The sequence below is a fragment of the Amblyomma americanum genome, chromosome 3 (assembly GCF_052857255.1).
Source record: "Amblyomma americanum isolate KBUSLIRL-KWMA chromosome 3, ASM5285725v1, whole genome shotgun sequence".
NCBI classification, from domain to species: Eukaryota; Metazoa; Arthropoda; class Arachnida; order Ixodida; family Ixodidae; genus Amblyomma; species Amblyomma americanum.
In genome coordinates this window covers 164,888,768-164,913,823 of record NC_135499.1, presented here as the reverse complement: position 1 = coordinate 164,913,823, position 25,056 = coordinate 164,888,768, and the positions used below count along the sequence as shown (strand labels likewise).

At 45.5% G+C, this 25,056-nt stretch overlaps 1 protein-coding gene across 5 annotated transcripts in view; it reads left to right on the top strand.

Moving 5' to 3' along the window:
- The window catches only part of LOC144125358 (PHD finger protein 20-like), a 35,726-nt gene that overhangs the window by 8,999 nt on the left and 1,671 nt on the right, over positions 1-25,056 (top strand). Inside the window, exons 5-17 of one of the 5 annotated variants that reach the window (XM_077658666.1) lie at positions 911-1,160; positions 1,946-2,085; positions 2,361-2,436; positions 6,792-6,869; positions 7,335-7,382; positions 9,617-10,063; positions 12,536-12,964; positions 13,485-13,618; positions 14,447-14,549; positions 15,346-15,396; positions 17,226-17,424; positions 18,078-18,351; positions 24,121-24,451. In XM_077658666.1, the coding sequence (XP_077514792.1) occupies positions 911-1,160; positions 1,946-2,085; positions 2,361-2,436; positions 6,792-6,869; positions 7,335-7,382; positions 9,617-10,063; positions 12,536-12,964; positions 13,485-13,618; positions 14,447-14,549; positions 15,346-15,396; positions 17,226-17,424; positions 18,078-18,351; positions 24,121-24,451 (2,560 nt within the window). The remainder of the gene's footprint in view (positions 1-910; positions 1,161-1,945; positions 2,086-2,360; positions 2,437-6,791; positions 6,870-7,334; positions 7,383-9,616; positions 10,064-12,535; positions 12,965-13,484; positions 13,619-14,446; positions 14,550-15,345; positions 15,397-17,225; positions 17,425-18,077; positions 18,352-24,120; positions 24,452-25,056) is intronic. The other 4 variants (XM_077658667.1, XM_077658668.1, XM_077658671.1 and 1 more) reach the window with 4 other exon arrangements.

The following is a 25,056-nucleotide window of genomic DNA, read 5'->3' as shown; positions in this document are numbered from 1 at the left end:
GAACAGTATGGCCACATATGTTAAATGTACTGCTCAAACACAGAGCATGCTTTTTAATAGTGCAATGGTTTAGGGATTGAAGTCCCACTTAAGCTCCGCCTTAACGGTATGACTCGATAGCGTAATGGGTTAATTTCCGTATATGCAGAAGGTCATTGTTTATTTTACATTCATAGATCCCTGGGAGTCCTCATACCCCTCCTGGCGCAGTGGTGTGTTGTTTAAGCGATGTGCCATTGCCCAGCAATGGCAGGTGCTCCCAGCGGTGGGCCTTGTGCGATCCTGGTTGCTCTTCCCGAGCTGTCGGGCGTTAATTAAACTGCCACCTGCCACGGTGGGCAGTTTGCTCACTATCCGGTGGGCAGGTTGTGATGACGCCGCAAGGTTATGTGACCTGGGTGGGCCACCTGTCTCCTAGGTTGCTTTCTGTGGACCGCCTGCCATGCCCGTGATTTTTTGCTCACAATGCGGACACCGGATTTTCTGGAGAATGGGGTCTTCAACGCTGTCGCTTTAAAATGCCATGACACACACTGCAGTCATGGGATGAGTTACTATAAAGGGACATGGTCACTTTAATTATTGTACAGCACGCTCTCGTGTCATGATCATTAGGATTGCTCTCAGCTTTACTTGGCACTTCTGAGCTGAAGAATAATCAAGGTATGGTCCAGATAAGGTGAAGATGTTGAGAGGGGTGTTTCATTAGCCCACAAAATGCCGTAATAAGAGCTTGCACTTTTAATTTCTGTATATTTCACTTAATTCAACTTGGCTACAGTGATAAAGGTTATTAGTGTTTTTAGCTGTTAGCAAGCACTGTTGTGATATTTATGGCACCACATTTTGCACATTGTTGTTCACATGGTCACATAATGGGCAACCTCGTCTGTTTGTGGTAATTGTACAGGTGTTTCCTCGGGCACCTCAAAAAGAATTTGAAAGCAAGCGTCAGCGTGACTCGTCAAGTGACTCTTCGAAGAAGGGTCATGCCAAACATGGGGAGCAGCGCAAATTGTCACAGGAGTCTAGAAAGCCACATCCTGAGGCTGGGAAGGCACAAGTGTCTATGGACACCAAGAAGACCGGTGACAAGACAGCCAAATCCCGGCCACCCAAGCAGAGCTCCAAATCAGAGAGCAGAAGGCAGGAAAAGAGAGGTATGTGCTCGTGTGCCCATAGTCTTGAGTGTTGCCAAGGTGTCATGAAAGTAAGAATGTGCAGAGTACAGGCATTGTAGCCTGATCTCAAGGGTTCCTGGTTTACTATTTAGACATTTGGAGGCAGCAGCCACAGTTTTTTTAGAGCGGAGCTTCGTTATTTTGGAATACTAGCAAATGTTTGAGCCCACGGGTGCTACTTCGTGGTCCGGAGCCAACATCCCAGTGGCTCGGCAGCACGCAGTAACACAGTGCATGTGCACATGTCATCACTGTGCTTGCACAACTGAGCAAACTTCTAGTTAGGTTCGTGAAACTCTCTTGACCACAGCCACCTCATCCTAAATATGTGAAGATGAAACAGCAGTAAACCCTAGGAGGCATACGGTAATGCCTAAACCATGCACAAGGAAAAATGACGCTCTGTAAAGTGAGGACTGTGTACTTGTGACATGGTGCTTCAGTGTCGGCTCTTTCATCATTATGTCAGTGATTTTTGTCGTTCCATTTTCGTTTTCCTTCTCGGCTTGTCTCAGTCACAGTGTAAGCAGTGCCAGTCATTCTTGGTCTTCAGTGCATGGATGAAGTACTACTGTGCTGTGAGCAGCGTAGTGTGAGGCACCCATTGCAAACCTGGAACGAGGCAGCATAAGGAGTTGTGGTTAATAATGTTAACTCGTCACACTTCAGGTCCCTTTCCAACGAAGCGAGCTAGAAATGTCAAAAATGCCCATGCCTTGCTTCAGTGGTATGCCATGCCAGGGAGGGTTTTTGTTCGCTTGCAGAGGCCAGCGCTTCACCTGCCACAAGCACCTCAAGTACGTCCTCACAGTCCAAGAAGAAGATACTCCTTGTAGGAGGTAAATTTATGGCCAAGAAGGCTAACCGCTCAGAAACACCGACAAGCTACAAGCGCAGAAGCGATGTAAGTGTCTAGTTTAGTAGCATTTTGTGCAGCCCACATTAAAAGTGTCCAGGAACACATTTATTAACCATGTTGCATAAACTGCATAAACCTGCAAGCCAAGGAGCATGGCGCTGCTACCTCTTCATGCAAAGCTTTGTGAATCAATCAGATGTCCTTAAGGACTGGTCTTTGTAATTTGGCTTTGTGCCATCTTCATTTGAGCCATAGCTGTTGACCTATCAGATGCCATCTGGTGAAATGACGTTGACATCTTCATGCTTGTCTCTGTGCAGAACAAGCGTAAAGCAAGCCTCACTGGAGATGAACCTTCACCGAAGCGGGAGAGAAAGACTTCAATCACAGGAAGAGGTAAGGTGTTTCCATGCTGGTTGTGTTGCCTGTAATTTTTCCGCTCTTATTTGCACGTTTTCTTCTTTGAAATGTTGCGTTAGACATTATAATTCCGCTAGGAGCTCAAAATAATTTGTTACTGAATTTCTTGACGCTGTTTCACTTTCGATTTCATCAACTGAACGATGGCTGAAACGCATAAAGAATGTTTAGGTCACGTAAGGCGCAAAAAAATCCGCAACGTTATCACCAGCTCTTGAAGCAGGCAGGCTTAAACATTATAGTGAATTAAAACTATCTATTGGCAATTTTATTGCAGTTTTTTGCATGACTCATGATCTAAGCACTCCCAACATGTCATAGCCATTGTATGGTTGATGAAACTGAAACACATGAAAGAATAAATTCATCTGTAAATTATTTAGTGACATTGGCAAATACCATGTGGTGATCCATGTACAGTCGAACCTCGTTATAACGAACACTGATATAGCGAATTATCGGTTATAGCGAACTAATTACGAATTTTGGTTGGTCATGCTTCATTTCAGTGACATTTATTCTTCTATAACGAAACCGAAAACGCGAGATCCGCCGCGATATCGGCTGTAACGAAGAAATATTTGGTTTACACGAGGCTCAGAACTTGAAAGTAGCATAAAAAAAAACAAAAACCAAAATGAAAATCGAAGGCCGATACACAGCTGAATTTTTTTTTTTTTTATCGTTTGAAAAAGTTTTGCCGTCTGGCACAAAAATCGCGTTTGGATGGTCGCGCCACCTGTGAACAGAGCGCAAAAACTCTGAAAGCTCATGACATGACAGAGGGCCGAAAGGCGGCGCCACTTGTCCAGCGGTAAAGAAAGGCAAGCGCAGCAACATTGGCAACTTTGAGGCCGGCGTTCTGACATCAGCACAGCGGCCAGTCTTGTTGTTGCAGCGCTCGAAATGGCATCGAAGAGGAAAGCGATCTCGCTCCAGACAAAGCTGCAGATACTGAGAGCTGTGGACAGTGGCCGCAAGAAAAAGGATATTGCTTCGGAATTCGGCGTTCCTCCAAGTACGTTATCCACCATTTTGGCCACTAGAAAGAAGATTGAGGGCAACACCGAGGACGCCATAAAAGCCGACCGTAAACGAGTTAGGCCTTGCCATCACCCGGACGTGGAAGCGGCTTTGCTTTCTTGGTTTAAAGATGTGAGGGCGCGAAATTTGCCGGTGTCGGGAGCACTTCTTCAACGGAAGGCCCACAGCCTGGCCTGCGTACTGGGGCATGACGATTTCTGTGCAAGCAGCGGTTGGCTGCAACGTTTCAAAGATAGGCACGAGATCGCGTGCCACACTTTGTCTGGCGAAGGGTCCGCTGTCGACATGGAGACATGTCAAACGTGGCTGGAGAATTTTCGTCCTCTGCTCCAGGAGTACGACGAGTGCGACGTATACAACGTCGACGAAACCGGCGTGTTTTTCAAGTTGTTGCCAGAGCGGTCACTGGCGATGAAGAACGAGACCTGCCATGGGGGCAAGAAAAACAAAGACCGGGTGACTGTCGTCGTTGCCGTGAACATGGACGGCTCCGACAAAAGACGGCTCACCGTCATCGGCAAGTCGGCACATCCGAGGTGCCTGAAAGGCGTCCGGAATTTGCAGGTTCAATACACGTCAAACAAAAAAGCGTGGATGACGACCAAGCTTTTCGAGGACTGGCTGAGAGCGTTCGACCAGGACATGGAGAGGCAGCACAGGAAGGTCCTGTTGCTTTTGGACAACTGTTCGGCGCATAAAGTTTCGATCGTGCTGAAGGCAGTTCGCTTGCAGTTTTTGCCACCGAACGCAACTTCTGCTTTGCAGCCTTTAGACAAAGGCATTATTCGTTCGCTTAAGTGCAATTATAGGAAGCGTTTGGTGACGCAACTGGTGTTTGACATCGATCGACATAGATCGACAACAATAAACATCAAGACGACACTTGAAATGTTGTACGGGTCATGGAATGAGGTGAGGCAGTCGACAATAAGGAACTGTTTCGCGGATGCCGGTTTTGTTCTGCCTGCCGACGAAGAAGAAGTGCAGCCCGAAGACCAGGCAGAGCTGGACAGAACTTGGGATCGGCTGGCAGTCCCAGGCGTCGAATTCGACGATTTCGTTTCGGCCGATGAGAACTTGGCCGTGGCGCCCGAGCTGACGGATCAAGAAATTGTGGATCGCGTTTTGTTGCCCGAGGATGACAGCAGCAGCGACAGCGGTGAGAGTGAACGGGATGAACCAACGATGAGCAGTGCGGATGCCGCGGACATGGCCAGGAGGCTGAAAGGATATTTGGAAAAACTCCCGACGACGAAAACTGCTGACGTAGAAAAGGCCCTCTTGAGCATGTACAATGTAGAAAACTTCATTCTGCGCAGCGCTGTGAAAAGCCACCGGACGAAGATAACATCTTTCTTCAAATGAACGAATGCAAACCTGTTTGTCTGATCCCGGGCTGGCGTTGCATATGTCTCCTCGCCCAACGCCGCCTCTCCTCCTTCTCTTCTCGCCCAACGCCCCCTCTCCTCCTCCTCCTCTTCTCTCAAAGCTGCTTTGGCAGCTTTTTTTTTTCAACGGTCCCTCTCGGGGCCACCAATCGCGCTTCGGCAGAGCACGCAGGCGCGATGGTTCCCGCTGTGTCTCACTCGAGTTCCTCTCTCTACACCAAGTCGCCTATGCGCAGACACATGGTGCAGTCGTTTCGCGCCACGCACTTTCACGTGCGCGGCGACGTAAGAACAGTCGTGTCAACCTTCCCATATTCCGGCCTATTTTGATTGAATGCCACAAGGAGACAGGTAAGGATTACCACGTTTGTAGTGGGTTCAAAGCCAAGTATATAATGCATTTTAGTGTCTAGAATATTTGCGCGAGCCAAATTACGAATTTGTCACAGCCGATATTTATGTCTACTGTTACAACGAATATCGGATATAACGAACTGATTTACGGTCCCGATGCTACTTCGTTATAACGAGGTTCGACTGTATTCTAATGTCATATGCATCAGTACAGAGAAGAAAATCATGCTACTAAAATTAGATATCTGTAGTCATTTAAAGCATGAAAGAGCAACAGTCTCAAGTACTTTCTGGGTAAATTCTTGTTCACTTGTATGATATAGCTTATAAACTACTTATAGTCTGCTTTTTCTGATACAGTAAAAGCTTGTTAATTCGAACTTCAAGGAGCCAGAAAAAATGTTAGAATTATGTGAAGTTCGAATTATAGAAAGGCCCTGAAAAAACTGACAAGAACCGCTTAACTCGCAGTAAATTTATTTAGTGAAAGACTGGGTAATGCATGCCTTCTCTAGAGATGAGAGTGGTGCAAAAAAACTATTTTTCACATTTGCATCAACGCCCTATTGCGTGCACACTGTCAGAAGTGTCGAAGCAGAACTGCTCCAAACTGGTAAGGGCCTCTTCGGCACTCATCACAGTGCAACGTAGTTGCGGTGGAGCCCCGTCACAAGCAGCTGCATTGCATGCGAGGATGCTTTACTACACAAAGAGCAAACACCACTGCAGCATGCAATTAAGGTTTGAGGAGGGCTATTTTGACGATCGCTTGCTGTGCTGGTAATACATAGACATGGCCTTCCGTCGAGAGCGTGTTCGAATTAACCATTGGGAGACCCTTAGTATCCGAATTTTCGAGTCTGACAGCGTAGACTTGAATAGGTGTTCGAATTATTCGGATTTTCGAATTAATGGTGATTGAAGTGACGAGCTCTTACTGTAACTATTCTGACCAAAATGCTGCATCCAGTACTTTGTGACGCCCCATTGATGCACTTTTGCACTTTTCCGGTTCTTAGCGTCATGAAATTCATATGCCGATAGTGCCATAGAATCTGATGTACAAAGGCGGCCAAAATATTACGGTGCACAGATTGGTGTTTGAGCATTTCTCACGTGTTACGCAAAGAAGGTATGAAAATGTTTTGTGTTTACAGGCAAGCGCACCAGCGTCGCTTGCTAGCCTACGTATAGAGTATCTCCTAAAGGTAATACACGAGCTTCGCTTATTCGCCAAAGCGTGCTACGTATACTATGGTTGCAACTGCACTACACGCATTCTTCCTTGGTACATGCATGTTATAATTTCATTCAGTTGTGGAAGAAAATAAAATAGCGGCACTACAATAAAAACAAAGGTAAATGTTGGTTGGATCACACAGTTGGTTTCGCAGTTGGTTGTCTGTGCAAACACAGAAACACTTTCACACACGAGAGTGCAACACCATGCCGCATTTGTTGCCATTTCAGTTTAGCTGACACTGCTTTGTTTGCTTTCACTGGGCTTTCTGCTTTGCTAACTGCATGCAATGCTTTCATTAACAGATTTTACAGATGGTAGTTTTTGTACTTCGCTCGACCTTGCACATCCCAGTGCAAGTCAAGATTACTATGGATCCACCGGTAGGACACTTTTCCTCTTTTTTTCTCTTTTATTTTTAGGAGCGCTGCATACTCCTAGCCTTATTATGGCACATTTGTGTGGAAAAGCAGCCTTCCGTTTGGTCTGTGAAATTTGTGACAGTATTTGTTTTTACAGCCATTGGCCTGCGTGTTGCATATTTTTGGTGAAGAAAATTGTTATTGGCCAGCATTATGTTCATTGTCATGGTCGAGCCGACATTTTGCAAATAAAGCTTTCTTTTGGAGGAAAACCTTGTTTGCATAATTCAGAGAGTCTTCCAGCTGGCAATTTATTAGAGCTCCGAGTGCATGCACATTGCACTGAGAATCGTAAATTTGTGTGGGTGCCTTGCGGTCGTTAGAAGTGGTCCTTTTTTATTATTGTTATCATTATTATAATTATTATAAAGTGCCCTTTAACTGACTCCCCTTTTTCTCTCTCTTTTTTCTTTTTAACTTGCCAAGGTTTAGAGGTGTCAGCACCTGCGCAGTATACACCAGATGGCAGACGCAGTAAGCCCTTGTCTTCTTCGCACTGTCGACGTCACTCTGTTTAACATCTGCTAGCAAGCACACCCACACAATTGCATGCCCAACATTGAAGAGTTTGCATTGACCAGAAAATCTTTTCATGATTCATGAAGAGTGGAATCTCGATGATATATGATCACGGATTATATGAATTTCAGTATGATGCAAATTTGGAATTTCTCAAATTCTGCAACTGAAGTGCATTGTGTACAGTGAGCAAACATTCGGGTTCGGGTGTTCCAAACACTAAGGTGTCTAGACGAGTAAGTGTGCAGACTGGCAAGGCTCAAAGCGTGGTTCCACACGCCTGCGTTTCATGACGACATAAATGGCGCTGCAGTTCTTCTCCTGGCGCCCACATGCGGCTTGTCTGCTACTCGTCCCAATTGCATTTGACATTTTGCTAGCCTCAGTTCTTGCTCACAATGTTGCTTATTGCGCTGACTGTCGCCAGACATATTGGCAAGAGCGTATATTGACTATTTGCAATGAAACTGCCGTGCTGCGAGACAGGAACTACATTATATTCATCACTTCAGGGAAGCAAACTTCGGGAAAGCATAAAAACAAGGCATACAACCTGATAAAATGATTTTCAACAAATAAATTTTTGGGCCATTTTTCGGGATTTCAAACCAGGAGCATCAGCAATGCCATAATAGCCAGTCATGCAGTACACAAGCACAGAGCGTTGGTGCATTTCTGTGATACCACTCGCACAGCCACTCATCAGCAACACCGCAGACGTGCAGTATATGCTGCAAGCTGCTGCAAATAAATTGTCAGCCATAAATAGACTTGCGTGAGTGCACTTCCTATGCCTCACTGCAGCAGTAGCCTGGTCGTTTGAGCATCCACCGCGCATGCGGGAGGTGCGGGGTTCGATCCCCAGTGCCGCCAGGTACCCACACCCACTGGTCATACAGTGGGCACAAGCTATCCCCTGCCTGGTGCTCAGCTTCGTTAGGGTGAAATGCTTGGGGGATGGGTCATTCGCCCCACCTTGAGTAGAAGAAACAACCTTGCGTCATGGCGCTCTTTGGCCACAGATGCCCTTGCGCCATAAAAATTCATCATCATCATCACTTCTTGTGCTTCAGCATGCTGATTTTGTTTGTACTACTGATTTCGTTTGTTTGTGGTGGTAAGAATTTTGGGTGGTACAAATATTTTTCACAACACCTAGAGATCCGTATCATCGAGATTCTGCTTGGTTGGTCTATGCAAAATGCCCCTGCATGCATTAACTAGCCAAGCCATCTGTCATGTTATCATCTTGAAACAAATATCTGTGTTTTCAATCTGAAATCGTAACTGTGCATGTTGTACTAATGTTGTCTAATATGCTAGTTCTGTCCACTTGTCAGAATACATTGGGGGTCATAAGCCCTCCGATATATTCTAATAAGTGGATTGATCATTCTGATAGGTGGGCTGCCTCCATATATACAATTTATAGGGTTATAGAGCACACATTCACAGAATATCCTTCATTGCGGCATCACGTGCAATGTAGGAGGAACATGAGCGGCGTCACGCCTGTGTTGTATTTAGAATGTCATTCTTCATGTCTTATTGACCATTTCGTTGCATTTCACACCTCAGACCTTCTGATGAAAGTGCAGTTCATCTCACTATAGTCAAATTTTCGGGCCATAGAGTTCGCTCCCGAGCCATTTAGCGGTGGATTTACTGCAGCCCTGAAACGGGATATTTCTGGATGATAAGTACAAATCTCGCGCTACTAATTCATCTAGACTTCTCGAGCAAATGTCAATGATTCCACAAGCTGGCCCAGCTGAACGGCCCAGGAGAAAACTCTGTGTCCTGAAGACTTTTGACCAGGGCTGTGTTTGCCTTTAGGGGCAACATTATATGGAGATGTGAAAAAAATGCAAGGTTCTCATAGGGACTAGCTGGAATTCTTATGCTTGATATGCATTACTAGTTTATATTTCGTTTTCTAGGTTTTAGTTAGTTGAATATGCTGAGCCAGGTGTTCTCAAGTGGGCTGCTCTTGTTGGTTCCATGAGCACCTATGCTGGCCATTTTCTCCTTTCCGGTACACTTCATGTGGGCGCTTGCAGACCAGACACAGTATATCTGGTTTGTTAGAAGAACACAGAGGTCAAATAGAAGTTGAACTGTATCGATAGGGTATAAGCGATTGCTGGCCTGGTGGTTTGTCTTGGTGTTATACCTTTTTCAATTCACAGTTGCCCCCAAGGAGTTCATCATCGAGGAGGACCACAACCACTTCAAGTGCCATTTTGAGGGGTGCAATAAAAGCTTCCGCAAGGAACCACTTCTGGCCTCGCACCTCAAGCACTACCATGGGGGCAGACGAACCTCAGCATCACATGCGATGACAGCACATGATGGCATCCTCCTGGGATCGCCTTTTAGCAGCCCTGGTCCGACTTCTTCTGACACCGTGGAGCTAGAAGAGCCAATGGTGCAAATCATCAAGCCAGGGCCTCCATCAGACACCTTCCTGCATGAGACTGGGCTGCAAGACTTAGGTGAGGCCCATCCCAAGTTTGACGAGGAAAACATGCCAGCTGAAGATGAGGAGGTGGCATCTACTAGTGTGGCAGCTGTCCTGCCAACTGAAATCAAGCAGGAGCCATCAACAGTGCTGGAGGAAAGGATGACTGATGCAGGTAGTTAGCCGTCGTTCAAGGAGGGTCTGATTGGTGTGGATCGTTTTTCTTTTAACGGCATTGAGCCAGTGCTTGATAGCAAACTGAATGAAGCACTCATGTGGCATCCTAACTTTGGTGCTGTTTACTAAAAATGGAGCAGTTGGAACAGCATCGAGTAGAGAAGCCTTGAAAAAGCACAAGATGTATATTTGTGTGACTACAACGTGACCACAAATATAACGTAAGGGGAAAGTTCGAGTTCTCGGGAAAAAAGAAAGGAAAACAGATTTTGCAGATACGCACGTGAAATACTGGGTGCAACTGCCGCAAAAATGCATTCCCACTGATTGTCCACAGGAGCTCGTGTTTTCTATCAAGGCTGTCTTCCACTCCATTCCTCTTCATCCTTTCCTTGTGGTCTCATCTGGATAGCCTACCTACCTATGTGGCTATGTACAACTGACAACCGATTTTGGAACTTCTATAATTCGGACGTGTACAATTTTTTGCACTTTGTTGGGAAACCGTGACACACCTTATAGGAACATGTACAGTCATGCTCAGTGTGACACGCAACACACAAACAGTGGCCCAAGCACGCTGCAGGGCAAGTTGGTGTGACTGAAATGCAATGCCTTCGAGAGTAAAAAGAAGAAGGTTTTGCTATTTCGAACTGCCGAAGCTTCCTCCCTCTCATGTGTCCCCAACACACTGCTTCCTCCTGTAGAGATGAGTTTGGTGCATAGATGAGCATGCTTGGCACTGCTGCCGTGGATTGGTTTTGACCAAGTAGAAGGCAATACCACTGTGGTGCAGTAAGAAAACTGGCGATGAAATGTTTGATGAACGAAGCCAGACACAGTTCACTGCTCGTACTCTGTGCAGGAAACGCATGAGGGTTGTTGCAGACGTAATCCTGTTCACCTTAACTGCAGAAAACTGAATCGGGGCCAGAACTCATCCCCGTTGCAATTATAAGTATTTTCAAGGATATTACCAACGAAATTTGCAATGACTTCCTTTATTTGGTAGCGGAGTCATCTGCGACGTGCATGATTTCAACCTCAGTAGGAACAAAAATTCATTACTCCAAAACACAAATCAGATAGTAGTTAGTCAGAGCTACCTAATATTTGTTATAGGCAGTTGCATTCTAAAGGCCGCTCTCGTGCCCTTCCTCAACGCTTATAATGTGATTGTACTTATGGCTATAAAATGTTGATAAGTGGAATGACAGGCCCGAGTTAGCAATATTGGAATGCACCTAATTGCCTAGCAAAATCACAAAGAAGCCTTAGTTCTTTTTCTTTGCAAAAATTTTGCACTTATGCATAAATATTTTCAGAGCAGTGCCAGTTGTTGCTCCGAACAGTAGTCTTTGGCAGTGCTTGTTGCCAAGGGACGCCAATTTTGAGAGGCATTAGAGAGGTGGCCTTCACACCTGTATGCATGGATTATGCTGTTGAGGATGAATATCAGTCTTCCTTTGACAAGGGTGATGTAGCATTGTGAATAATTCTTGAAGAGGAATTCAACAACTCATGCATTCGCTTCTCAGAACCTGCCTAATCACTGCATTGGGAGCAAGTGCATGCATGCATCAGCAGCCACAAGGCCATTGCCTTGTGTTTGCTTCCCTTTTGTTGCTAAAAAACAAAGCCAGGGATTGAGTGGAATATAGGCTAGAAGTCAAAGCAAAAGAAGTCAAAGCAATCTGCCTCAGGCAGGCGGAGCACACTCATTGCTGTGCTGACGTCTTGACTCTCTGGAGTGATGGGCAGTCTGGGAAAAAAAGAGCAGGGGAGTGAGAACATTTGGACTGTGGAAACCCTGTCCTTTTTGTTCTCTGGCTTGTCACTTGTCTGAGCCACTAAATTGCCCTGCAGCTAGCCCAGGCCACTGTTCGTGCATGCAAGTCATACCAAGAGTGGCAGCACGCAACCAGTAGAGCCCAGAAGTGATTTCTCAGAGTCAACTGGTCGTGAGCGAGAACTGCTGCGATAATCGGCCTACCCATCACCATCGTGCAAAACGCGTCTTGGATTTAAAATATTCAATAAGCAGGCGGATTGACTTGGATAGATGGGGGAGTTTCAGTGCCATGTTGTTGCTGCTTGAAGGGCTGGCATGCTGTCCTGTGCTATGTGGAAATAGGCAGAAATCTGGTGCACAAACCCGAGACTGCATTACAGCATTAAATATGTTGTGAAAGCACTGGTCTCACAGTGTTGCACTGTTTTCCTTCCCACCTTCTCTATTTGTTAGAAAACTGAACAGCAGATTTGCATCTCTCTCTCTTTTTAGGGGCCTATTTTATACCATTTCTTCTTAACCTCTAGACTTCACTTGTTTTTTGTTGTTGTTTCAATTTTCTCTTTGCTTTAATGATCGGTCTGTCAAGAGCTTCTTTTCAGTGTTCTTTCTGGGATGTTTGTTGCATCTCCTAGCTAAGAAGTGCATTCCATGGCCTTTCCTTTTGGCATTGCACAGTTCCACCCATTTCTGAGCAGCAGCAGCAGGTACCAGCAGCGCCACCAGGCCAACCAGCGGTGCCAGAGCAGTTCCTAGCTGTACCAACAGGATCTGGTGCCGTCGAAGCACAGGGTACAGTAGTAGCCACTGTCCCTCCCGCCACTGCTGCTGCTCCCACAATTTCTCTCGCCAAGCCACGACGCATGCGCTTCATCCCCCATTTCACAAGCTTGGTGGAAGGCCGAGAGAAACGCAAGATAGCCAAGACGGAGAAGGCACTCATTGCTGACATGGAGGCTGCGGCCAACCGCAGGACTTCGGCTGGGACCAGCAGTGATCGCAAGCGCAAGCGTACGTCAAGCACACGCAGCGACAAATCTGACGACGGCAGCAAGCGCTGTGCAACCTTTAAGGAAGAAGGCCGCAAGGCGAGGACTTCTGAAATTGGTGAGGATTGATTTTGTCTTTTGGGAACAAAGCCTGACTGGTGAACAAGTAGCGGAAGATGAATAGAAGATGAATGGCTATGTGGAGGTGTTTGGCTCTGCTGCGCAGCTTGCCACTGCTCCTTGCCATTTTTTGCTGCCTCTCCACGACAAAACCCGGAAAAGCTTTTCATTGAAGGTGCTATTTCTTTTTTTCTGGACCTTCAGCTCTACTCACAGTATTAATAGTGTGCAGAGAAGCACAAGGGCAGGCCTATTCTTGCACTTGTTACTTTACTCACTCATCATCTCATGCAAGGAAGCCTTGCTTTTACTTCTCAGAGTTGCAGTACTTCGAGTCAACTTTATTTGGCTTTTGAGCCTGAAATTGCTTCTCTTAAAAGCCAGTACCTAGCAGTATGCAGTACCATTTTGGCAAGTAGTTTGCTTTTTTCTTTGTTGTTGCATGCACTCTTTTTGCACTCAGATTTTTGCTGCCGACAGATTTTTGTGCTGAGTTGTGCATACACCTCTTTGTGCAGCCAAGGAAAGCCAGGGACATGCTTTTGAAAGCATGCCTACAAGCGACCCCGGTGAATCACCTGTAGAGGTCAAGAGTGACGAAGTTGTGATGTGTGTTTGCAACTGTGAAGAGGAAAGTGGTCTGATGATGCAGGTACAGGTTTTCTGGCAGCTTTGTCAGGTCCTTTTACTTTTTTTGAGGTCTATCATTAACTTGGCTTTCTCACACACCACGTGAAAGAAATTTTTAGTCATGCCACCCTTCTGACTTATTATGGCCTTTTTTAATCACATGAAGGAGCTGCAGAATTACTCATCATTATGTACATTCATTTCTGCCCTTGGTTTGAGTGCATCTATGCTTGTTTCAGACAGAAACCATTGTTTTTTTTTTTTTTTTGCTTTTGCAGCCAGCAAGAGTTCGGATTACAGCTAACAAAAGCATTTAAGCAGTACTTGTTTTGACTATGCTCTGTTTTGATGAGTACATATTGAACTGAACAGTTTAAACTCGTAAAGGATATGAAGCAGCTTTGTTCTTACTGTCCGTGCTGAGCAGTAGGAAAAAAAAATGCTCATGTTAAGTGCCTATTTAGTTGCATGTGGTTAGCAGCAATCTGTTTTTCTGCATACGGCTCATGTTATCGGTTGTATGTAATGCAGTATATAATTTATTGTATTGTCGTCAGCATGGATGAAACTAAACTTTAAGGGTATTTCGGAAAGACATAATAGCCCAGAAAACAAACACGGATGCAGTGAGGGAACAGAACGAGAGCTGTACTATGACAATGACTAGAGTATGACTAGGTTAATTTAATTAGGTGCCAGGGGATAATTTAAAAAATTTCTGAATTCTTTTAATTAGTTAAGGCCTACGTATTTCTCTTTCTGCCAATTCATGCATTTTTGTCAGGTTGCTGCAGCACATTGTAGATGTGTCACACTAAAGCTTGTGTGTTTTTGTTGTCCTTTCGAACAGTGCGAAGTATGCCTGACATGGCAGCACGGAGCATGCTTCAAAATTGAGGAGGAGAAAGATGTTCCAGACAAGTACATCTGCTACTTGTGTCTTCCACCTAAAGGTAAAATGTTAAAAGGCCTCTTTAAGCTCTGCTTATTTGGTGCCGTTAGTTATGCTTTATTGCCACATGCATGCAAGGCTTAAGGCTGCTGCACATTGAAACAGCATGCGTAGGCTTAGAAACACTCTGCATCTTTAGTAGATGCTGACGTATGGCTTGAGCTAATTTTGCACGGCTGTCGCTCATTTTTACACTGTCGTGTCCTTTTGCAGGGCTATCGTGCAAAGTGTATATCTCATTTCGTGTACCAGGAAAAATGCATCCAAAGTTTTCTTTGAAAGTTTTTACTGCAGCAATATGGCTAACAAGCAACCTAGTTGATGGTGGCTCTAAACCTCTTTGCCCTGTCAAAAACTTAAAAGAGCAGCCATGTCATCAAGCACAAATGCGCAATATCCGAACCTTGGGGAAATGTTTTGTGCACGATCAGTATTGGTACAAATTACTCGGAGCCATTCATACACATGTGCTATCATATTGGCTGCCTGTTTCTCTTTTATTTTGTTCCCAAAGCCAGCCCTTCTTTTTTTTTCATTATCTTTAGAAGACTCTTTCTGTGGTATTCATTGGTATTGCTGTTCCACTCCCTCCTCTATTTGCCGTAGTCCTTGAAAGCTATTGTAATGCCAATTGATGTCTCCCAAATTCCAAAAGTTGACAGAAGTTAGTTTATGTTCAACATGTGGCAGCTGTAGTTTTGTGGCCAGTTTGTTTTGTTCTTGCCAAATAAAGCGATTGGAAAGCCCTTGCAGTCCTTCCTAAATTACGTGAAACCTTTGTTGATTCTCATTTTTAGATAATGTGGACTTGCAGGCCGTGACGGAGTGCAACCAAGATCTTGACCAAGGTGTTTAATTTCTTTGATGCTTTCACTGCGCGCCTGTTTGTTTGTCTTTTTTGCTCTTGTTCATTTGTGAACTGGCACTTTTATCGTATGGCTGCCACTGTTTTGCTTTTCTCTTAATGCTTCTGCCTGCAGTTAATCTAAAAGCATGTTTGTCTGGAAGCCGGCACCTAAAAAATCGAGTTCTCTAAAAAAATTTTATTGCTTCAGTTCTGCTTTTTTTCTCTTGCATAAACTATTATTTCTAACAGTCATTGTTTTGTTTTTAACGTACTTTTAAGTTCGAGTGGCCTGCATACAACTTTTATGACCATTTTATAGGCTCACATACCATATTTACTCGAATGTAATGCGACTGCAAATGTAACGCGAGGGATGACCTTACATGCTGCCCAGCGGGAAAAAATAAAACCGCGAATGTAACGCTAGGCTTGTGGACGCAAAACGAAGTACCTTTAATAGACATCGTGCCGACATGTTTATTCATCTTCCTCGCTTTCGGAGGCTGAGTTCTCGGAAACGGAGTCCTACTTTTTGCTATCGAAGTCTCCCGGTAACTTCTGCCGTATCGATGTTGTTCGCTGCAGAAAGAATCCATTCCTCTTCATGAACGTTTGGGACCACCCACGAGATGCTCTGAACTTCCTATCTCCCAAGCAACGTCTCAACTTTCCAACAGATCAGCTCGACGCTGACCCCCATGAGACGGTTGCGCTGCTTGATTATAAAGTCCACCACTTTTTTCTCCAGCTCGACGTGATGGCCGTGGCGAGGCCCACAAAATCTTATGCGGTCGGGCTCACATTTAAAAAGCCCCTCACGCTGCAGCCGCCATCCGCGGATGGTTTACTCGTTGAGGTCAAGTCTTCTAGCTGCCGCAGAATTCACCACCTCTTCAGCTAACAGAATCGCTTTTCTCTTAAAACGAGCGTCGTATTGATCACGATGCGCTGCCATCATGCGCACAGAATCAATACACCACGGGCGACGCCACAAGAGCGCAAGGTCGCAACGAACACAACAAAATGACAGAACAATGCTTTGACTTTGGATGGATGAGGATTTGGCTTCCGTGGTACCCATGTTGTCAGCATAAGATCGCAAAACTGCGGAATCCGAAACCAGGCTGATTGCTTTGAAATGGCTGCACTGCGGCACTGCTTTAGGCCAGTCGAAGTGCGGTATTCGATTATAACGCGAGGGTAGACTTTAAGGGGAAAAAATCCGAGAAAAAACTCTCGTTACATACGAGTAAATACGGTAACCTTTGATTGTTTCTGTGAGATTCTTACATGCAAGGGATGTGATTTATTTTCTTTTTCTTGCTCACTGATTATGACCTTGCTTGATATGTAACATGATATTAAAGTAACCGAGGCATGCTAGTTCGTTTGACCTCGAAGCCAAATTTGTTTTTTTACCGTTTGTGATTATTGTTGTGAGGTCATGCATCTGAAACAGAAATCTTGTTGGGAACCGAGAACTTTGAACAGCTAATAAATATCTGGCATGGAAGGTTAACTGGCAGGAATTCCATTCTGTTGGGAGAAGTTTGAAAGTTGTTTCGCTTGGATGACCACTATGCAGAACGGTTTGCTATAACACTTCTTTTGTGGTGATTTTAGAAAGTTGCCTAGCAGCATTGTGTTGTCTGTAGCTTCAAATGTAATTCTTTACATTTTCAGTTCAATTTTACACAGTCTGCAGTCTGTGAGCACTTGTCCCTTTTGTGCAGTGTTGATGAGGGTTGACTTGTCTTTTCTCCCCTCCCTCTGTGGCCTGTCCCTTCCCCCCCCCCCCCCCCTTTTTTTTTTTTTTTCAATTCTGAGTAGGCATGCGAGAAAGTTCCCGGTTCAGGCAAGACCAAGAATGGTTCCAGCATGGAAAAATGGCCTCCTTTGGCTTCCTCAAAGAGAGGCCTGCAAACCTCCCAAACCCAGAGCCCATCAAGGCTACTCATGACCTGATGTGTTCTATGCACAATGTCCGAGCCGTGCTGCACAGCATCACGCACAAGATCAACATGGCAAGGTGGGGGAAAATGGGCTAAAATAGCTCGCACTGCAAGTACAACAATATTTGACAGCTGCACTTAAAGCGCATCCTCCTTGTGGCATGTCCACATGTCATGTGCATTCTGTGATCGAGTGCAATCACAATAAGCAGCGTTCATACGGAGGCTAGTTGATGTAACATTTCGTTTGGTGTGCTGCTTAGAAAGTCATGTTCACAAATCAACATAAAGGGTGGGACGATGTATACACTGGATGTAAGCAGGGCAAGCTGGTTAGCGCTGAAGAAAACGTATTAACTCTTACTGTTTGTAAATAGGTAGGATGGATGCTGTCAGTAATCTGCCATGTCACTAATACACACATCGTGCCACATCGGTTTGTGTACATTGCGTTGAGAAATGCATGCCAAACTGCTGCATAAAGCTGTATTCTGCCATTGTAGTTACTTGGCTTGCTTTGCCATTTTTGGTAGCATTTTGCTAAATTTCTTCTGTTCAGCTCCATATGGACAGAATTGTTTTCTCCATTAGAAAAAAATAGCCTAGGACTGCACTGTGTGTGTGCCTTATGTCTATGCTATCTACTGATCTTGGTTGCAGTTTTTGCCATTACCAGTGAATGACTGATAAACACTAGCCCTCTTTTAAGGATTGCATCTTTTTCTTTTAGTGAAAAGAACCATCCTGACCTGAGGCACTTCACTACTCCATGGGTGAAAAGAAATTTTACCAGCGAAGCATTGGGGTCTCTTGCGAAGCAAGATGTTCCACCAAGTAGCTCCAGCGGAGACCTATCAAGGGCAGGTGGGAACATGCACCTGTCAACTTACGACCATGCCTACTTTGCACCCGAAAAGGACGGAGCCGCAGAACTGGGCAAGGAAGCGCCAGATGTCATTGTCAGCACTGGTGGTGATAGCAGTGCAGGCGACCTTCTGGTGCAGGTAACAAACATCTGCCAGCTGCCTCTAATTCGCTTGTTCTGTATGCAGTTATTTCTGCAAGCATTTCATGTTTAGATTTCTAGACATTTCGTCTTTCCCCACTGTTATCAGTGCATGCTTACAGATGCACTGATGCACAGATACACTGATCCGAACCATTTTCTGGGTCCTGCCGAATCTTAAAATGCAGTCGGCGACTGACTGGGTGCAAAGGAACGCTTCAGAAATTTACCACTGGCCACCTACTGATTTATTATGAATGCTAAGCATGTTTTATACCCAACAGACAAATGAACAAGTAAATCAGATCCTAATAAATTAATTGATAGTGAGCGCGGTGTCCCATCTTTTATGATATATATTCTGTAATCTCGGTATAGACAACTAACTAACAAGTTAGTTACAACAAGTGGACAACAAGTTTAGCTCAGAACTATTTTTCCATACATACCTGTCTGCAATTCTTGCTGCACAAGTTTGTGACAGTTGCCTGTTTACATTCATTTTACCTAATGCATAACTTAAGTGCAATGTTACATTGCTATGTTTCTTAAGCAAACTCTGCTGCAAGCCCACATGATTGTTCAAGCAGAGTAAATGCACAGATACACTGATTCGAACCATTTTCTGGGTCCTGTCGGATCTGAAAATTCAGTAGGCGACTGACTGGATGCAAAGGAACGCTTCAGAAATTTTACCGCTGGGACCTGCTGATTTATTACGAATGCGGAGCATGTTTTCGTACCCAAATGATTGCTCAAGTAGAGTAAAAAAAACAGCTTAGGTTTCTCAAATTTTGTCTGACTTGCCTTATATTAACAAATAAATGGGCTTTACATCAGTCTTAGTTTTTCAAGGCTGGTGCGTATGCTGCAGTAAAGCTGCAAGAGCATCTGAACATGACAGTATAGAGTAGAATCTCGGTGATGCGAATCTCGCAGGGTCGCGCAAAAATTCGTATCATCCAAACGAACAAAACTCATGTGCAGAAGCATAGAAAATGCAACCATGCAGATCTGTTTACGGCTTATGGGATTTATTCACAGCCGTGCAGCCACGCTACTCACGGTGCATACCGCACAATTAGCGATCGCGATTTCGGCGATGCGAGGGCCGCGCACCACCGTTCACTGCTTGCAGTGCGTACCGCACAATTTCGGCGATGTGAGGGCCGCACACTGCTGCTGCTCGCAGTGTGTACCATGCAATTAGCGATCGCGGTCCGCTGCTCGCAGTGTGTATGACGCGATTAGTGATCGCGATTTCGGCAATGTGAGGGCCGCGGTTGGTGCTCGAGGGTGCGATTGCGGCTCGCTTGTTCGTATCATCCGATGTGGCGCGGGAGAGAGTTCGGAACATCCGGAATTCCGTACGTTGTGCACAATGCACTCCGGTCGGGGAATTTTGCGAATTCATATCATCGCGAACTTCGTATCAACTGTGTTCGTATCACAGAGATTCTGCTGTATGTGCTTTGTCCAGAGGCCATGGTAACCCTGGCACAGGCCAGTTATGTGACAAATGCATATGTTGTCAGGACGTGCTTATGATGCAGCCTTACCTAGGCAAAACCATGAATGCTCACTCAGGCTCACTCACAAAAGTTTGGACAACCTAAAGGCTCTCTCGAACTCACACTCGCAGAAGCCCAGGCTCACTTGAGCTCATGAACTCACTCATTTAGGGTACACCACCATTTTTGTTCGCATATTAGTAAAAATCTGCAGAAAACAATTTCCCTATACCTTGAGCTTGGCTCATGGTAACCTTAGCTGCTTATGAGCCATTAAACCCAGCACAGCACAACCCAAACTCATTTAGGGTCACAACTGACTTAGGCTCACTCACTCACCAGTCATCCAGGGGGTCAACCACCCGTAGCGACTCATGTCTCACTCTGACTTGCGATTCACCTAGGCTCACACACTCATTTCAACTCACGACTCTTTGGACTCGCTTACTCATTTCAACTCGCGACTCATCTGGGCTCACTCATTTCGACTCGCCTGGACTCGCTAACTTTGACTAGGGATTCGTCTGGGTTCACTCATTTCAACTTTGTGCTCATCTGGACTCGGTCACCTCTTTTGACTCACTACTCATCTGTGCTCACTTATTCTGGCTTACCTTGACTCAGAAGCTGCGAGCCTACCTTGATAAGCTCACACATCGTACAGCTGAATCATTTTTACACCCAACGGCCCCAGTTACATGCTTAAAATGTAAAAAAAAAAAGTTAAAAACATGGTGATGCTGTGAGCCCTTAACTGCAGCTAGCCTGCAGCCAGGCCTGGCTGAGAGGCCTAGAGGCCTGTAGTTGCTGCTCGCAGCACTTTAATATCTAATGCCACTGAGCGTGTTCTGCTTCCAATTGAAAAAGGAAAGGAAGAACGAGAGCAGCCGTGATACAGCAAGCCACAGCTAATATTTACTAAGACCAAGTGCGGCAACTAGTCAACTTTTCTTGCCCTTTACTAATGTTCTAGACTGCAGCAGCCACAAAAATTACATACCACGAAACAATTAAATGGCTCTGCATCATCATCTCGACCCAAAGCGTATTCAGTATTACGAGTGCACGGGAAACTCGCATTTATGAACATTACAAACTCGTCCCCAATCTGCATCATGGATTCACTTGGGATCATGGGATTTTTCAACCTCACATCATGGACTTATTTGGTTTGATAGGCCTAGGCTCTACCGGACTGGCGAGGTCTCGGATCGCAGTCTGAATGCGAGTCCGGACTCACTCATGACGCAGATCATGGTTTGAATGTGAATCTGGGCTCTGTCACGACTCATATCACGATCTGAAAGTGATTCCAGACTCACTCATGACTCAGATCATGATCTGAAATGAACCTGAGTGAGCCAGTGTGTGTTCACCAGCCTATGGATGCTGCAGCACAAGTCTGAATGTGGAGGTGGCAAGGTATTTCTGTGAAGAATGTGCTTGGAAGCCTGTGTTCTCGACTCATGTGTGCAGACTTTTTTTGTAAGGTTGGGATGGGGATGTGGAGGGGGGGGATTGCAGGAATAAGTTGTTTGTAAATTAAAACTGCGTACTGCCTACACAACAAATATAATGCAGGCAGTGTGTCAAGATTGCATACTGGTGAACCTTGGGAATTCAAAAGTTAGCAAAGGCAGGGATAAGTGGAAAAATATTACAGAAAGAAGTGCCAACACGAACAAATGGAGGAGAGCAAAACGGACAACTGCTTGTCCGTGTCACACTCTTAAGTTTGTTCATGTGGCGTTTCTGTAATGTGTACCAACCAGCTCAACAAAATTTTCTGCTTGAATATCTTCCTTGAAAAATGGGCCCTTACGTGTTTCTTATGGCATAACTATCTGCCCTCATCGCCAACATCACAAAAGCGCTCATTTGTGTGGTGGAGAGCCATGGCAGTTGTTCAGCGATTGGATGGCTCTTGCACATTTTCTTTATAGCCCAGCACCCCGTCTTTTGCTGTTGCTTTCATTGCCTCTGCTATCTGCCCTATAATGTGTGAGACTGCTGCCCTGCCTTCCCGTTTTGCATCCAGATTGGTCAACTGAGTTAGTTACACAAATGAAAACAGCAAGCCAATGTTGCTCCATCATCTGTTTGCTTATCGGGACAGTTTGCAGAACTGTTATATTGTCTTACATTTGCTGCTATGGCAACCGCAAGTACATGACATTTGTGGCTGTTCAGGGTGGCAAACACTCTGCAGCGCAATAACTGCATTGAGGAAAACCTCAAGCTCTTGGACTTCAAACCACTCATCACATTCACTGTGCCTGCAACAATGGCTTCATTCAAATTTGGTGCGGTCCCGTGATTGAGATTCCTTTTCTTTTATCTTTCGTTTGCTTGAAATCTACTATGGTATAAATGGATTCGTAAACGTGGTCAGGGAACCCTGATGTTTTGTTGCAGTGCACTGCATTCAGCAGGCCTTTCTCACTAGCTGCGCTGCCTTTCATGTTCCTTTCTGTTTTTACTTGATGCAGCAGAAACAAAGCTATTTGGCCATTGTGTTAACCAGATGGCTAGCATGTTTTTCAGTGTATGCCACATTTGCTGTTATACTGCTGCTGGTTATTGAAGCAACTTTAACATGCATCAGGACAATCATTCTGAAGACAAATGGCATCTGTTTATATGCTATGCATATCTTTTTTTATTGTACATGTGGACTTCAATGTAGGGCTGTAGAGCACATGCGATCAAAATGCATGAAGAAAACTTGAGAACTAACTTGAAGAACATATACAAACAGCCATCTAGGGAGAGCATTTCTGCTTCTAGAAGGACTAACTTCAAGAACGTATACAAACAGCCATCTAGGGAGACCATTTGTGCTGCCGCGGTGGCTCAGTTATGAAGCTTGGCTGCTGACCTGAAAGACGCAGGTTTGATCCCAGCCACGGTGGTCACATTTTGATGGAGGCGATGTGCTAGAGACCCATGCACCGTGCGATGTCAGAGCACATTAAGAAACTGCAGGTGGTTGAAATTTTCTATAGCCCTCCAGTACGGCATCCCTCATAGCCTGAGTCACTTTGGGACGTTAAATACAGTCGACGACCAAAAATTCGGACGCCTAATTTTTTGGACATGCTTGATTATTCGGACTTTTTCGCGGCACCGCCACATGGCCCATAGAGCCAATGTATAAGAGCGCCTGAAATTTCGGACGCACCGCAACTCACTGCTCGATTTTTCGGACCTCGTTCGCACTCGCCGCCAATAAGCAAGCCACCATATAATGTGTACAGTGGAACCTCATTACTTCAAACAGCAGAAGAGATCGAAAAATTGATCAAATAAAACAAAATTTAAGCTTAAAGGGGGCCTCTTGCGATACTGAAATTCTGCGCGAGTCGGCACATTGCGCATGGTTTCGAATTCGTACGGTTCTCAAACGTCTACCGCCGCACGAACTTTTTTAAAAGCAGTCAGAGTTCGCGGAATTCATCTATGCCGAGTCTTTCATTCCGAATACGGAAAGAGGTAGCGACGAAGCGGGTGGGAGGCATACGGCTTCACGGAGACGGCAAGCGCGGGAGGAAACGGTGCATTTTAAAGCGAGGCCAGAGTACCCGCGGCAAAACGCACCGCAACCCTGACTTTTCTATCGTAAAACCGTAAATAAGTGGCGTTTCGATGACAGGCAAGACACCCCTCATTATACGCAAGCCACCGCAGAGTGCATATCGCATAATACGATGTAGATTTTGGCTCTAGTCACTAGGCCTAATGACAGAGGCCAATGCCGACGGAGTGCTTCCTTCAGCCGTTTCTCGGCTCATTGTTTCGCCATCTTTGCGTTCTTGTTCTGGGCCCACCGTACTGTAAGCACAATGCAGTTCCCGCAGCGGCGTGTTCGCTTTCCCGTTTAGACTTTGTTCCAACCCGTGCGTTCATTGGCGCAATGCTGAGGGCAGCGCAACCAGGCCGAGCTCGTGAAAGCGGTCGCTGCCCGTCGTCTGTGCACGTGTCGCGTGCCGATATTTAGTCATTAGGAGCTTTAGAATGTGTGCAACACAACTGACCTCTTCCTCCAGCATAATGGCAATAAATTCATGATTTTTTTTGGTGAAATTTATTTTCCGGACTGTGATTTTTCGGTTGTTTTTGCGGTCCCTAGAGGGTCCGAAAAATCAGCTGTCGACTGTATACCAGGGAAAGTGTCAACGTGGCTCAGAGTTCTAATTGTACATGTTTTCTGGAGCCAGAACTGCTAGTCTGCTAGTCTATTGCAATGTCCTTCGCAGGACATGGCTATGGAGGCCTTTGAGGTGGGTTGCATCGAAGAGGTTGTCAACAAGGGCGAGGAACTGGATGTCATCGGTGGTGAAGAGGAGATCACTTTGGTGGGAGCCGAAGAAGATACCAAGGGTGGCAGCAGCAGCAGTGCAGCCCTAGCTGAGACATCTGCAGTTTCCTCTTCGAGGAGCACGACGGCAGCCAGACATGCCAACGGCACAGAGGCAGGAGAGAGCAGCCTGGATGTCGAAGCGTGCAAGGTGAACTTGCTGCACCATGCCCTTGACATGCAGGACCAGCTGGAAGAGAGGATGGATGCCATGGAGGAGCAGCTTAGAGGTGAGGGCACTGCTTTATTAGTACAGTTAGATTTATCAGTGATGGGTCCTTAGGTAATGGAGTGGATTCCAAGAGAGGGCAAGCATAGCAGGGCTGCAGAGTGTTGGGTGCACGGGTGGGATAAGAAGTTTTGCGGGGATACAGTGGCCGCAGCTGGCAAAAAACGGGAGATACATTGGATACATTGGAGAAGCCTGTGCCCTGCACTGGGCGTAGTCAGGCTGATGAAGAGGTAGTTCGTGACCGCCACACACTGTTCCTCCGGAACAAGGGAATTTAGTCCATTGTTGATGCTTCTCTTGTTGTGTGAACAAAATGCTAATCACAAGACGAAATTAAAACCAAGTATTTTGATTCCTCTGGCTTGTTCAGTAGAGTGAAACATTAAAATGTTGATTTCATTTGCTGCTGTGATTGGTTACTGGAGTGATACAGAACCCTGTAGGCCAGGTGTTTTAAATGGACTCTGTGAAAAAATTTCCGCAGTACTCTCACAATACTTTTATGTCAAATTATGTCAAGCCAATCCAACTGCAGAGTAAATCCACCTCAATCCAAGATGCCTTTTGCGTCGGCGAAAAGCCGTTCAGATGGCCTATTTTGGC